Source organism: Coturnix japonica, chromosome 3 (genome assembly GCF_054131305.1).
Source record: "Coturnix japonica strain WE chromosome 3, WE-NBRP24, whole genome shotgun sequence".
In the NCBI taxonomy this organism is placed as follows: Eukaryota; Metazoa; Chordata; class Aves; order Galliformes; family Phasianidae; genus Coturnix; species Coturnix japonica.
The window spans coordinates 57,187,736-57,202,738 of NC_140665.1; the positions used below are offsets into that span (position 1 = coordinate 57,187,736).

A 15,003-nucleotide genomic window follows, 5' to 3' on the forward strand; every position below is an offset into this window, starting at 1 on the left:
AAGATTTTCTTCTCTCTAATGTGCCTTGTTAGGAAGGGGAAGCTGAAGGGCCTCCAGAATGGGTAAGGTTAGATCTCTCTCTAAGGGATGTAAAAATGCCACTAAATGGCCATTAAATTCTAAAACCAGCACAGCAAGATCTTTTTCCACTTAAGAAGATCTGAAATAGTCTCAGCTGTATAAAACGGTTTGAAGAAACTTGGGGAGTGATTTTGAATAGACCCTGGCACTATGTGTAGAGTGCTTTTTTATCTGAAATAAGTTTTTGTGGTGGAATAGTGCCACCACTCACAACAAGTGAGGCTTTATGATTGAAGTTGATAATGTTGAGGAACAGCAGTGAATTACCCCAGTGTTGGATCACAAATGAGCATCAGACACCATACAACAGTTTCCCCTTTGTTTGGCATAAGCAGTATTTTTTCACAATCTGGGGGGCTCGAATCTGGATTTTCAGCTATTCAAGCTTACATTGGGCAAATGAATGTTCCTTTAGTAGAAAGTGGTACTGCACTGTATTTTCATATGCCTGCACCTTGTTTGACAGACACAGATCTCAGAAGACAGCAAGTAGATAGTATGACCACAGATTATCTTTTCATCTTTTGTTTCCAGCTTTTACAGCAATCCCTTTGGAATGACTGAAGGAGCATGGTGTGGGCATGCAAAGGCTGGGAAGAACAATGTTACCAAGCCTGTTCCTAAAGAAAATGCACGTAGCAACACTTGGAGTACTTAAGAGCAATTTATGTAGCCATCTAGATAAAGCTACAGGAGTGAACAGTTATGTTAAGTGCATAATACTGTACTAGGCCTGCTTATCTCATTTCACTTACTTGACAGACAGTTCTTGTACTGGACCAGTTTGTGCTTGTGTGAAATAAGCAGTGAGAATAATTCACAATTATTCTTCCTTAATGTTTTTACCACCTGGAGCCAGAAATGGGCTTTCAGCCCAAGGAACAAGGAAGCTCCTTTCATAACTTCCTAAAAAGATTCCAGGCTCTCACTCTATTTGACAACATGCTATACATAGTACTTCTTTCAACAGATGTGGTGAAGCTTATTGATGAGTACTCGCTCTACTCCTAAAACTAGGGAGTCGTGGTCCAAAAGTACAAACTGAAATGAGAACTGTGTTGGGATACTCACAGTTCCCATTATTGCCCTTACTGAAGATGAGTTTGATTCAGTACCTTCTTGAGTCCTGTTCTTTGATAATATTGATAATACATTTTAAACACTGAAAAATAAACAGACAAACAAAGCAAACAAACTCACCACCACAACCCCAACCAACAAAATAAATGTCTATAATACACCATAGTGGTTCAGTATAAGGTATCATCATTGTGCGTCATTAATGGTTTATCAGTGGGAATGGATGAGCAGCAGAGGGACAGTCAAGACATCATATGTTCTGGAAGACTATCACAACAAGCAGTTGTGAAAAACTTATGTGAGAACAATTGAATGAATTAATCACATGATTGTATGTGTTCTTTTTATCCCCAGGACCAAGAGACTGCAAATGGCAGCTTTCTTCTGAAACTGATGTGCTTACTTTCAAATTGGACTTGTCCCAGACTAAATATGAATTGAGAGATCATGACATGGGATAATTGTACAAATTATATAAAAATTTTAAAAAAAAATGATGATAAAGAATCAATGATAGCATCAATGAAAAATGTTTTCCCCATCTTGCCTATAGGTAAAAGTCTTAGGAATTTTGTTGGGTTTTTTTTGCACTTTAGGGTTCTTATCCAGAAAATGCCTTGTTCACAGGTAGTACTGGGAATTAAATATCATTCCACTTAGACAATTTTGCATTAAATCTTGAAAGAAAGTCAATCTGCTGGTGAGCATGCATAAATTTAATCATTCTTCTAATGTAAGTAACAGATAAACTATCAAATTCCTCAAATTACTAAAAATCAAGGATTCTAATGGAACCCGTGTCACAGTACTAACTACAATTGCTAATAACTGAATTAATCATTCTCTAAGATTTAATGCTCTACCATTCTGTTGCTTCTACTTTCTCTAACAGGGTCTCCTACCTCTTGTTGAATAATACCATGATTTGAACAAGTAAACACTCCTCACTAAAGGGAAAAAAAATGCCCCCACGTGTTCACATAACACAAAACTTTGCTCAAGAATGAAATCCCATCATCATCCTAAATGTACTGAAAAAGCATTGGAAACCTGATTTTGTACCAGCAGTATTTATGCCAGAGCTTGTATTATCATCCCATACTGCTCTAATTTTGTAATGGTTCAGATATTTTAAGTCCTCTTAGAACCAGAATAGGACTGCTAGAAAAGCACAAAACTGGCATAGAATCTGTAATATGTGCTCTGGTTACTCTGACAGACATGTGATTATGTGATGATATTTGGGCTTCACAGGTGATGTGACAGAGCTCCAATCCTCCAATCTCTGAGAGACACAAGAGGGGAGAATGCAGAAACACCGAAGCTGGGCTAAAGAGGAAAACTTCCATGGGCTAAACCAAATGCTGGACTGGAAGCTCAGTTAAACATGCACAGTGCTTCAGACAGACTCTGAACACAATTGCATCAGCATGTTCCTAGCAGGTGTAAGAGGAATGAGTAGATCTCTTCATGTCACTTCATGACAGCACATGAGAATAAAAGAACGAACCACAGAGAGTCCTCTCTGATTAGGCCTCATCATTGTGTGATCTAATCCTTCTGAAAGATTCAATATGCCTTGAAATAGTTCAATAATGGAAATTCTTCTTTTAGCAGAGTAGAGGTGATTCCTTTTGTCCAGAAACTCAGTTAACTTCATTTAGTACTTTCTTGAAGTTTCCTTCAAATGGGCTACCTACAGGGATCAGACCGTCTCTGCTGGAAGTACATTTGAATGTGTTCTGAAAGAACAGAGAAGACTCTGATAGCGACATACTAACAATACTTTTTGCATAGAAGGGGAAAAATGAATGAAAACATTGTTTTGTTTTGCTTTTTTTTAACAGGTCTCATGAGTGTCTTCTGCAGCCCTACACAGTCAGATGAAAGGATCTGTGAGATGTTTACAGAGCCTCCTGCAGAGTAATTGCCGTAGCAGCTCATATAAAAGCAACAGTAGAAAGGTGTAAAAGTCATTTACTAGGAAGAAATAGGAAGTGATCAGCAACACTTTAAGCGAATTATTGCCGTGAAATCACTCTCTCAGCTTGAGATAAGTACTAGGGGTCTGTGAAAGCTATAACAGACCTATGGTTTCTCCTGCCACTACCTTCATCTGCAAAGATTTATTCATAAAAAGAGGGGATGCAGTGGACATATACATTGAACTCATGCTGAATATACCTGTCCTTAAGCTAAGGTTGGCCCCCCTGCATATGTTTGAATTTATGTGCCTGTGCATGATAAAGGACATTTCAAAAATGGAAATATGAATGATGTCCCTTTGCAATAAAACATGTCTGTATGAGTCAAGCCCCTTAGAAGTGGCCACTTGTAGAGGAGCCATCTGTGAATGTCTGTGGTAGGTAGCAGAGTTTGAGCTGCCTTGAGAATGAAGCACTTGGCACAGGTGAGCTGGGGAAGGAATGTCCTTTTGAGGGAAACCTACAGGATGGGAGGAATTTTGGGTCTGCCTGTGAAGCTGGGCCAGCTCTTTGGCCACCCTGGCTCCCTAGGAGGCAGTTGTGCTCTCCTGGCACCCTGCCTGCAGAGGAGAAAACTTTGCCCCTGTGAATCCCCACCCTGCCCTTGGCAAGAGGCCATGGATTCAATGAGAATTTGGCCGCTTCTTCCAGCTCCTGCTTAATACCTCCAAAACATACTTGAACTGCAGTTATAGTCTGCTGTTTGAGGAAACTCAGTGGTGTTTTCTTCAGAAATAGTCTCTTTACATCATATTCCTGGATGTGCAGGTTTTGTGGCTTATTTAAAAACAAGACATAACTCTTTTTTTTTCTTTTTTCCTTTTTTCCCCCTCTTTTGGGAGTAGATGGAATGAATGTGAAAAATGAATATGAGATCAATCACTTTGCCTTTTACTCAGAATTCAATCATCTCCCTGATGTCACAAGTAGGACTGGTAGTGCAGGGGGGGACAAAGCAGCTGAACTCTTGAGAAAGAAGTTTTCATTTTGTAAATCTTCTTTCTGAGATGAACTTGGCTCCCTAGAGATGCAGGGCTCTAAGGTTGGGATACAAAGAGAAAAACAGGAATAGCAACAGGATATGGTAATATAGAGAGTGAGTACATCTGTGTCTGTGTGCACAGAACAGGGATAGCAGGCAGGGAATTGGGGAATGGTGCAGACAGCATGAGGTGCAATGGTCCAATGATATGGGCAGCAGATGGCAGGGATGGGCTGCCTCCGGCATGACAAAATGTTTTTCGACTCCTACAAACTGTGTCCAAGTGATGACCAGGAACAGGCCAGGAGGCTGCTGTGGGCGCTGCTCCTACGAGGCCACTGACAACCAGGAGGTAGAGGCAGACATGGGCCAATGCTCAAGTCCTTTCCCTGGCCTCACTGAATTTACTGGAGCAGACACAGCCAGAGCAACAACAGCATGTACAAAGCAGGTGATCTGGGAGAACCAAGATCTCTGACACAGAGTGGGGAATCAGACCCAGTGTTCCCAGAGGGGTCTCTGAGGATGGTCAGAAGCACTGGAGGCATTCCTTGAATCAGTAAGAAGAAACTGTTAGACAGCAAGGATCCTTCAAGTTCTGCCTGAAGAGTTACAATGGAGAAGCACTAAGAGATCCCCAACTGCTAGTTTTTAGATATTATACTCTGTATTGAGGGAACACACGCAGCTACAAGGATAACCAACCACAGTCTGCCTCTGTCAGATGGAAAAGATTTGTAGGTGTCACAGAGTCAGGGATCAGTTTTTTGATCCAGGTCCTGTAGAGTGAAGCTGTTACGCAGGCTTTCATCAGAGTAGACCTGAAAAGATTTGGTTAGCATTTGCTAACTTGCAAACTTACTTGGAGGTGAATTCACCCAGAAGGAAGGATGAAAGGATGCTGCTGTTCTTTGCAGCTGCCTTGGTCATGCTGGAAGACACCACCAGTAGTTCTATTACACTAGTACTTGTTCTTACACTTTTTTGCCGGTAAGTACTGGTCATTCCCAGTTTATTTTTTGAAAAATCACTTTTTTAAACCTTTTTTTTTCTCCTCCGTCATTACTTGTATTTTGTGTGTTCTTTATTCATTCCAGCTACTACTCTTTCCTTACTAAGGATTTGACTTCTGTTAATTATGAAGTGGAGATGTCTGTGGAGCACAAAAATTGGATCCACCTCTGGATTCAACCTTCTCCAAAACACAGGCACGCTGCAAGACAGAGTTTGTTCAAGCTCATGTCTGCATGGAAAATATTCAATCTTGTCTTAAGGTTTGTTTACATGTTTTTTTATTTCAATATTATATGAACCAACTGCTATTTAATTAGTGAGGCATTGTAAAAATTCTTCTTATGGGTGTAATTTGCTTTGATCTCTTGCCTGAGGAAGGAGTTTAGCAATGGAACCAGTGTGTCTTCCTAATACCAGCACACATAATTGTACTTGCTTTGTCCAGGCTGTGAACCGGGTTATTTCTCTATTGGTTTTAAATATTCTCTAACAAAATTCTTCCCATCTAGAGTTAGCTGTACAGCTCCTGTTTCTTTTCTATTCTATCCTGGTTTAGCCTTCATGTTCCCAACCATTGAAACTATTTCTTTATTGAAGTCATTTAAATAGGAAAGTGAACACTGAACAACTTTTGGAGTCTGGTTTCATAACCTCATGGGATGCTTCAGATCATTAATTTACAGTTCTTTACACATGTGTGGGAAAAAAGCAACATCCAACGATTCTTATCTGTGTGCTCAGTAAACACAAAAGTGTAGCACGTGTGCAGTTATTTACTTGTTATGATGACATTGCCACACTGGGGCTTTCTGGGGCACCTATCTCATTGACCTCTTCAGCATTAAATGGCTTGAATCCTATTCAGAATGCTCTTTTAATTGTCTTTGCTCTAGCAGGAAGGAGTCTGCCTGGACATGCTGTCAGGCGGATAGCAGGAGGTGAGTCTGGATCCTTTCCTTCAGGAGAAACAGCTGTGCTGGAGCCAGGCTGGGAGGAGAGGTCAGCAGGTCACCTTGGGGTCACGGATGCAAAAACCTGAGTTTGAGTAAAGTCCTGATTTCCACAGAAACAGCAAATCTCCCCTCCCACTTTTTGATCTCCTTCTTTCATCTCCCCAACTCCTCCCTGCAGTCCTGGCATCTGATGTACAGGGGCCAGATAGCTCAGATTCATCCTTCAGCAGCAAATGAAGGAACTGCTGACATTCTACCCATGCATGTTTGGCAGCTAAAACATTCTCCTCTGCTGGAGGCAAATCTGTAGACAGCAACAGCACAAAAAGTGCCCCAAAAGCAAAGGGTGAACCAACATTTGAAAGGTCAGAGCAGAGCCTAACCTCTTAGTAAGACAAGGCCACAGTAGGACTCTATTGCACAAAGTAGGACAGCTAGAAAGGTAGAAGGAAATACTGTAGGAGGCAGAAGTAGGAGAATAAATTCTCCCTTCCCTTGCCCATGTGGTTTCTGCTGAAAGGATATGTATGTGAAAAGGAGTGTTGCACCAATTTATGGTATAAATTGTGAGGGATGCAGAGTGGGAGGATTCCATTGTTGATCTTACAGAGGTAATTTTATTCCTCCTGTACAATATCACGTATGTTTCTCCTTTGTTTTCTTATAGTCTGGACTGACAGCCTGAGCAGCTTTCTTTAAACAAAAGCTAACTCAAAGCAAAGCTGACAAACCATCAGCATTCAGTCAATACAACAACTTCCTTTTTTCTCCTCTCTTCTCTCCCCACCTCTCATGCCCACTACCTCTGAAGTTTAGCATCTCCTTTTACTTATAGGAAGACCAGTCTAGCAGATACAACAGAGATGGTGAAGCTGAAAAGAACTCCTTGCACTGTCCTGCCTCTCAAAATACTTTGTGCCTCACATACAAACCTGTAAAGTGGTGATAGCAAGGAGTTATTGCCTCTGATTTGAACTTGATGGTCCTAATGGCTCTCTACTATGATTCTATAAATGTAGTGGCTGAGGAAATAAGGACACGTGAGGATAGCAAAAGGACAGCTGGATAGCATGTTTGAGGAAAAAATAATGCTGAGCTCTTCTTTCCTACAAAAGAAAAGCCAAAGCCTTGATTTAAAAGAGCAGGATGAAACAATAAAAAGAGCTGGCAGCTGTGAAAAAGAGGATAAAATATATTTGTTGGTGTGTATTTATAAAACCATGCTTTCGCAGTATCCTGCTGTCATATGTTGCTGCATCTTTCTTGGCTTCTCCTGGCTGCACTCAGACTTCAGTCAATCCTCCTGATGTCTAGGCAGGAACTTCAATCTGCTCATGGAGCTGCACATGTTGTTCAACTCATCTCTTGAAGCAACATAACATTTTCTACAGCTCTACTACACTCATTCTGCACGCAAATGTATTTTACAATGTTCATATGGGTTTCAGCATGGCTATCATTATGGGCTGGACCTCTTGGTGGGCAGGCAGTCTATCAATATGGAACAGGAGTTTACAAACAGTATCTGTGCTGCCATGCTATGTTTTAAATTTTCTGCTTAATTGTGGAACAGAAATAAAGCAAAAAGACAGTGCCTTAAGGTTTCCTACACTGTGCCACTGACTTCCCCTGGCCTCAGAGTCAGGGATATGCTGCTCAGACTTCCATAAAGCTACCAGTAAGAGGACAGCGTTGTACAGGGTTAACGACATGGTCCCTTTCAGTACCTTAAAGGGAGCTTATAAACAAGGGTGGAGTCAAATCTTTGAAGGGGTAGACAACAGTAGGACAAGGGGAAATGGTTTTAAGTTGAAGGAGTTCTTTACTATGAGAGTGGTGAGGTGATGGAACAGGCTGCCCAGAGAGTTTGTGGATGCCCCGTCCCTGGAGGTGGTCAAGGCCAGGTTGGATGGTGCCCTTGGCAGCCTGCTCTAGTATTAAATGTGAAAGTTGGTAGCCCCACCTGTGGCAGTGGGGGGTTGGAGATTCATGATCCTTGAGGTCCCTTCCAACCTGGGCCGTTCTGTGATTCTGTCACGGGCAGCACAGGGGTGAAACGAGGTGCTGGAGGCAGACATCCTCATCTTCCAGTACCTCTGCTACTAACATGCTGGGATCTAGCTTAGGACAAGCCCTCGTGAGGAAGGGCGACATGAGAGTAAAAGAAGTTACAAATGTAGCGTATGGATATTCATTAAAATTTCCCAGGCTTGACGAATGACATCAAAAATATATGTTTCTTAAACTGTTGAGATAAAATACCAGGGAATGTAGAAACAAGGGGAAAGGATTTTTTTTCCCCCTTTGTCCTTTTATTGCCCTTTTCCTTCCTATGACCTCTTCCTTGACATAGTGAGTCATGATCCTGCGGCAGATGGATGGGAAACTTCAAGCCATAGATCCTTCCTGTCAAATCCATACTCCAGACTCAGTCTCCTGCTGATCTCAATCATCTCAGCTCTGTACGGCACTCGTCTCAGCTGTTTGCAAAGCAGTGTTAACCACCTGCCTGCCTCAAGACACACATTCTTGGGACACCCACACCAGTAATTTATAGTGTAGTAAAATCTCAGTCTCTTCAAGGTTCCTCTTGAGCTGTAAAAGCGGGGTAGCAGGTAGAGTCCACACTTTAGTTTTTCCCAGACTATGGATCTTCTCCTGTTCATTAGTGCTCTCCAGAATTTATCAGGCAATCACAGGTTTGATAAAAAAAAGCTAGACTTTCAAATGTCTATTTAGCCACAGGACAAAAGGATTTTGAGGCTGCTTTTAGCTGGCTGGTGCCACCAGTGATGACTGCCTTAGCAGCAGGCAGGTACCTCCCCATTGGTTTGCAGATGTGTATTGTATCAGAATAAAGCAGGTAAACTAAAGCAGGTGGGGCCACTTCCCCAGAGCTACACTGGATTTCTGTCAAACAGGGCTTAAAATCAGGTGTCGTACAAATATTGTTTTCAGAATCTGAAGGGCTGGATACTTTGATATCTAGGGTGAGCAGTAATTAGCTTTTCCACATCGTATCTTAGCTACCATAACCAGTCAGGGTTTCAGAAATTGAACAGTTATACAGAGAACAGTTTCTAGTGTCAGGACATCAAGAAACTGAATAAATCCAGGCTACATGGCAGGTATTGAGTTGGGAGAAAAGCGTTGCACTTGAGTAAGAAGGAAATTGTCAGTTTTTCCCTTGCACAAGGAAAAATTGCACTTTTTATCAAATTTCCCTTGCACTTGCATAGTGAGCCACTGTATCAACAAATACAAAAATTCACATTTACAAATAATACATAAAACTACATAATGATAATATATTAATATCTGATAGATTTGCATCAATTTTTAAAAAAAACTTGAGGATACATTAATTATCATCTAAGCCATGATTAATAATAACAATCCTTTTCCAAACCAGAATCGACTCATACCTTTTTCAAGGCCAGAGAGTCAGTTGTACCAGTAGGAAGTTCTGCTTTGGCTTCCCCTTGGATCTGCTGGAAAGTGGATGTAAGAAGTAACATTGCCTATCCTGAAATCAGTGAAAATAAACCAAAACAACAAAAGACTAGATAAAGACCAGATGGCAGATGCTTGAGAAGTTATTTTAATTTAATTTTGCCTCAGAATAAGCCATGTAGCAATGGTTGTGCATGACAGATTTATATAAGCATTATATAAGCTGTTTCATGTGACAAATCAGTATTCTCCATACCAGCATACTTTTGTTGTTGTTTCTGTTATTGCCAGTTTAAAGAAGGATGTTTTATAGAAGTGAACATGCTCTTGGGTATTTTGACCAAAGAACTCCTCTGCAATCCACAAATCACTAATATCTAATATCTCATCTAAATATCTCATTGTAGCATTCAAAGCATGCATTTATCTACTCCCAAGATTAGGAATATGGCTAAAGATAAACGTCTTTTTAAAGGAAAATGCAGATTTAGGGGAAAGTTACATTTTCTTTAAGTTATGTATTTCGCATGTAAAACAGATTAATCAATAATTTTGCTTATAAGCAAATATACAAACAAATACTTGAAGTTTAGGGAGGATTTCAAATTTAAATCAATTCATTCTCTTACATATACTTGACCTCAAACCTTCATTCATTAATGTGCACAAGGAAAAAGTACAATATAAAACAACCCAGACCCACAAAAATTGCCTTTTAGATGCATCTCTCTGTCCTTTATTAAAGCCAAGTTTTCACACTGTTGTGAGCAGGCATAAACTTAGGTTACAGTAGGCCTGAATCAGGGGGAGATATACTGCGCTATCACACCCATTCTGCAGCACAGAGAATGCTCTGATGTCCAACCTGACCTTAGGTGTCAATAACAGTTTCTCTCCTGGCTTTTGGTCTTTAATGGAAAAAATGTCTTCTCCCATACTGCTAGATTTCATCCTATGTTTTCCATTTCCATTCTCAGGTTGTGCAATAAGTCACAGCAAGGGCATCTAATCATCTCTAGAACGTGACAACATTTGGTTCAGATCCCCTTATCAGCATCACCTTTCCTTCTGCCTCTGCTCCATCCTTAAAGAAGACCAGGCGGTGGGCCTTGGACATCAGTCACACGTCGACCACTTCTTCAAACACTTCACGTGGGAAACCATTCAGAGGCATGATTGCTGAGCTACAGACCTGGAAAGTAACTGTCATCAAGACGTTTACATCTGTCAGAGGAATTTCAGCCCAGTGACACTGCTTTGCCCTTATTTTATTTTTTAATTTTAGTAAGCTCTTGGATTTTTATGACTTAAAATTGCTACTGCAGTGCATTACTCTGGCAGGAGCTCTATTTCACACAAATTTTTACACAATCCTTAGCCAAGAATTAGTTGCACAACTTTAAAATAAAAAAAAATCACTATATCTCTCCTATGTTGTGAATGGTAATTAAGATGAAACTGTCTACTTTGTTTCCTTTGTTCCTGTTGATCTGCGAAAAACTCACCCTACTGACTAGCACAGCTGCGCCCCTACCTAGAATGTTTTAAATCTGAAAATAGCCAGGAACTGGAGTGAGGATTGTGTTTGGAAGGACATCAGGTTGCCTTGCACTGACGCATTCTGCTTCACAGTAACACTACTGCATGTTACTAAAAGTTTTGTTTAAGAATCAAGACCCAGTCATGGTGGGATGTGGCTGACTGCAGAAGCATTAAATTTACTCGCATGTATCTGCATTACAAAATGCAAAATCTGTTGCAAGCCTTACACTATTTCATCTCTTCTCATTAAACATTTTAGGATGCCCACTGAATTCCGATTTGAGCATTTTCATGTGCAATGGAGTTAAGATGTAAAGCCATTTAGAGCTTTTTGTTCTTAAATTGTGTTTGTGCCTGAGCGTACTTTGTGAATCTGTGATGAATTTCAGTATAAGAACATCTTTTTGAGAGCTCTGCATATACCACCTAGAAGTACTGTGAGAAAATGCAAAGTATACATTTTGAATCCATAAGCTTACTCCTACAACTGTATATGGAAGGTAAAAAAACAGTGTATGCTTTTATATAATTTGCATTAAATTCTATCGAATTTTTCATCCTCTCCTTTGCTTTTTTTTCTTTTTTCTCTCTTTTTCTTTTTTCTCTTTTTTTTTTCTTTTGCTTTTGTTGAGTAATAAAAATATCTCATCTAAATTCTGCAAACAGTGTGTTTTAAAGCAAGTTTTATCTTATCTCTTCTCTCTGTATGTAATAAGAAACTTAAAAAGACAAAAAATTGTATGAAGCTCTGTCTTTCTCTTGGTGGAATGCAAGTTAGAAAGTTTAGCAAGTAAAAATAAGAACATAATTCCTAACTAGAGTTTCAGCTTCAACCTCATATTGTTCCCACCATATTAACCTTTGTATCACCTAATGAGTAACACTTTGAACTCACATATTTCCTTTCACCTAGACATTACACAGAACTGGAAGTAATTATCCACCAGCAAGAATGGCAACTATTTCACATAGCTGCTGGCCTAATTTACATATAATTTCCCTAGCACATTACGTGCTGCTGTGGAATTTTGCCACCATTTTCACTGAAGCAGTAACCAAGGTCAGCTAAAGAGAGTCAAGTCCATCATCACTACTTCCCTTTTCCCCTTGTTTTTACCTTTTCTTTCCATTTTCCTTTCCTCTGAAGTTCTGCCCTTCCTCTCTTCTTTCTTTCTTTTTTTTTTTTTCCTTTCTTCTTTCTTACTTTCGCTCTTTATTTTTCTTCCTTTTCCTTCCTTCATTCCTTTGTTCCTTCCTCCCTCCCTTCTTTTCAGACAGACTATATTCCTTCCATTCCCATATAAAAATACAGGATTGTGTCGTATTAATCTCTGCAAGGCATACAGCAACAAACTGCCTTATGATCAACTGGAAAGGCTCATATTTATACCTATTAGCTGCATATCCACAATTACTCAAAGTATTCCTTTGTAGCTGCTGTTGTGACATATGGCTTTTATGAGTAGCTCATCCAACACTGATGGAGTTATGGTCAAGACTGTGGTAAGAAAATGCAGAGGTCCAGTCAGATGGAAAGTTGAACTATACATTCTGAACTCAGAAGAATATGGAAATGTATTAGAAGATAATCCCTCTAATAGATGAAAACACCAGTGGTTTATAAGCTGATCTGGTATGTCAGCCACCAGCTATGGCTATGGGGTTATCAGTCTCTCTGCTTCTGCTGAAGATGAGGAGATAGGAGCTCATTTCCCAGCAACCTTTAATTGGCTTTAGTTAAGTAACATGAAGTGCTGATAAGTTATCAACAATTTCTAATCAAACACTAGTTCAGCTCACCAATATCTTAGCTACATCCCTTTGGACAATGGTCATCTGTCTCTGGCTGGAAGCAGCTATTGATGAAGGCTGAAGTTTTGTTTAAAAATAGGCCAGAAGTTTGTCCTACACACACACACACACACACACACACACACAACCACCACCACCACCAACAACAACAAAAATCCTTTAATGCTTTCACATCAGAGTAAACAAAATGCATTCCCAAAGAGGACATGCTTTGTTTGTGTACACGACAGTACAGCAGCCTTTCTAATTATCACCTAGTCAAAGAGGATGTTTTCTGTTTTGTGCGTATGGCTGCATGTTATTCATTCCTGGCTGCCCTCTTATCCCTGTAATTTCAACACTCATCTGTAACATTGGAATGCGTGCCCAAAGAAGAAAGACCATGAAAAACAGATTTGTAAGGAAAAAGAAAGAAAATCCCCACCTTGAAACCTAGAGCAACATCCCCCTCACAGAGTTACAAGACACTTCAAAAAGATGGGTGTTGTAAAATATTAAAGGCATGCTTTGGTTTTGTGTTTAGGAAGCACTAGCTCAAGTAGCAGCAGGTATCTCTCTCTTTTTGCTTTCATTTTGCCCACATCAGAATTGCAGCCTATTCCCAAATACATACCAGGAGCACACACACCAAGCAGACATATTTTTGACAAAGATGCATCCTGTCTCCTCTGTACAGTACCAAGACCAAAGACAAAATGCGTATTTTACGAGGACCCTGTCATTATTAATGGAGATCTCTCATATATTTTCTTCTTTCAGTTTAACCAAAACACTTCCAGAACTGTGAATATTTTCCATCATTAGTGGAACAGCTTATCTGTTGATGTAAAAATCATTTTATCTTGCAAAAACCTGTGGTAGATGTTCTTAAAAAATGAATTGTTTTTTCATTTCACTGCAGTCATATGAGGCAGCCTCCTCACTATCTAGTTCTGAATTTCAGTTTTGCCAGGCACCTTCAGGAAAGAAAAATTGCCTTGTTCACTTTGTGTTTTGAAATTAAGATGTCATGTTTATAAGCAAACAGTCATTGAAATCTGAGACCATCCATTTCTGGTTTTCGTTAATGTAAGCTGCACATACTTGCTTACTGTTACACATTACAAAATCCCATTCCCCCCATCACTCAGAAACTGTCTCAGTCTGAAAATCAGTGGTTAAAGCATTCTGCAGCTCCTGGCCGATGCATTTGCTTGATTTTCTCCAGCACAGGAGCCACGTGGATTGGAGCACGATGCAGGTCTCTGCTAAACATCCTGGAGCACCCACCTTCTTCCCTGTGCTCACCTGAACTCAGGGAAGAGGATGGTGTACACCGTGTACAAATTCATGCCACGTGCTAGGGCAAATGTAACTATGTCTGAGGACCCTGGTCAGTGAGAGAACTACTGTGACTTGTGGTTTAGATGGAGAATTTGAAGCACCTGGAAATACAGGTTCAGATTCACAAAAGAGAACTGAACTGAGAGTGCCTAAACAATTTTCTGTTTGTTTTTGTTTTTTAACCTCACCAACAAACCTCTTGTGCTTCAGGGGAGTAAACAGAGTTTGACACTAACTGAGCTTCTAAATCATCCTTGTATCAGCAGTGTGCTTTTCTTTCTGCCTGCGGAGGAGATAGCACCAGAGCCCCAGGTCCACCCATCCTAAGCCACTCTAGAGTAGTTCATTCCTGAGCGCCTGCTGTCTTTTCCCCAGGCTTGTTTGCAACGTGTCAGTGATGGTGATAAAAGGCGGCTGAACCAAAGGCGATGTAAACAGACAAGATCTGTCTTCACACTGTTCCTCTAAAGCACCTCCTAGAAAGACTGGAATAAGGATGCAAATAATTTATGAAGGACAGTATATTAAAGACACAGTCACCTTTCTGTTAGCCTCTCTGGGGTCTGGTGGCAAAGATGTTAATTCCTTCCATGACACCTCCTGTCTACGATGTGGGATACAGCACTGAGCCCAGCTCTGGGTAGTGGGACTCCAGTTATGGCCTGCAGGCAGGAGCAGCCCAGGCATGAGACCTGGAGCAGCTTGGTGTCTCTCCTGCCCCAGGCCACCCGGCTCCTATCAAAGGGTCTCACTTAAATCAGCAGCCTTACTTTCAATT

The 15,003-nt window shown here is 40.5% G+C and overlaps 1 protein-coding gene across 2 annotated transcripts; it reads left to right on the forward strand.

The window, feature by feature from the left end:
• Nucleotides 1-900: 900 nt before the first annotated feature.
• On the forward strand, nucleotides 901-11,648 carry LOC146761421 (uncharacterized). 2 transcript variants are annotated; one of them, XM_085541737.1, is made up of 4 exons: nucleotides 901-5,118; nucleotides 5,226-5,402; nucleotides 6,039-6,080; nucleotides 10,526-11,648. In XM_085541737.1, exons 1-4 carry the CDS (start codon nucleotides 5,027-5,029, stop codon nucleotides 10,572-10,574), a joined length of 360 nt encoding a protein of 119 aa, XP_085397863.1. In that variant the 5' UTR covers nucleotides 901-5,026; the 3' UTR covers nucleotides 10,575-11,648. The 2 variants fall into 2 exon arrangements, 1 of the variants encoding a protein (XP_085397863.1); XR_014944093.1 differs by lacking the exon at nucleotides 6,039-6,080 and having other exon boundaries at nucleotides 906-5,118.
• The last annotated feature ends 3,355 nt before the right edge of the window (nucleotides 11,649-15,003 follow it).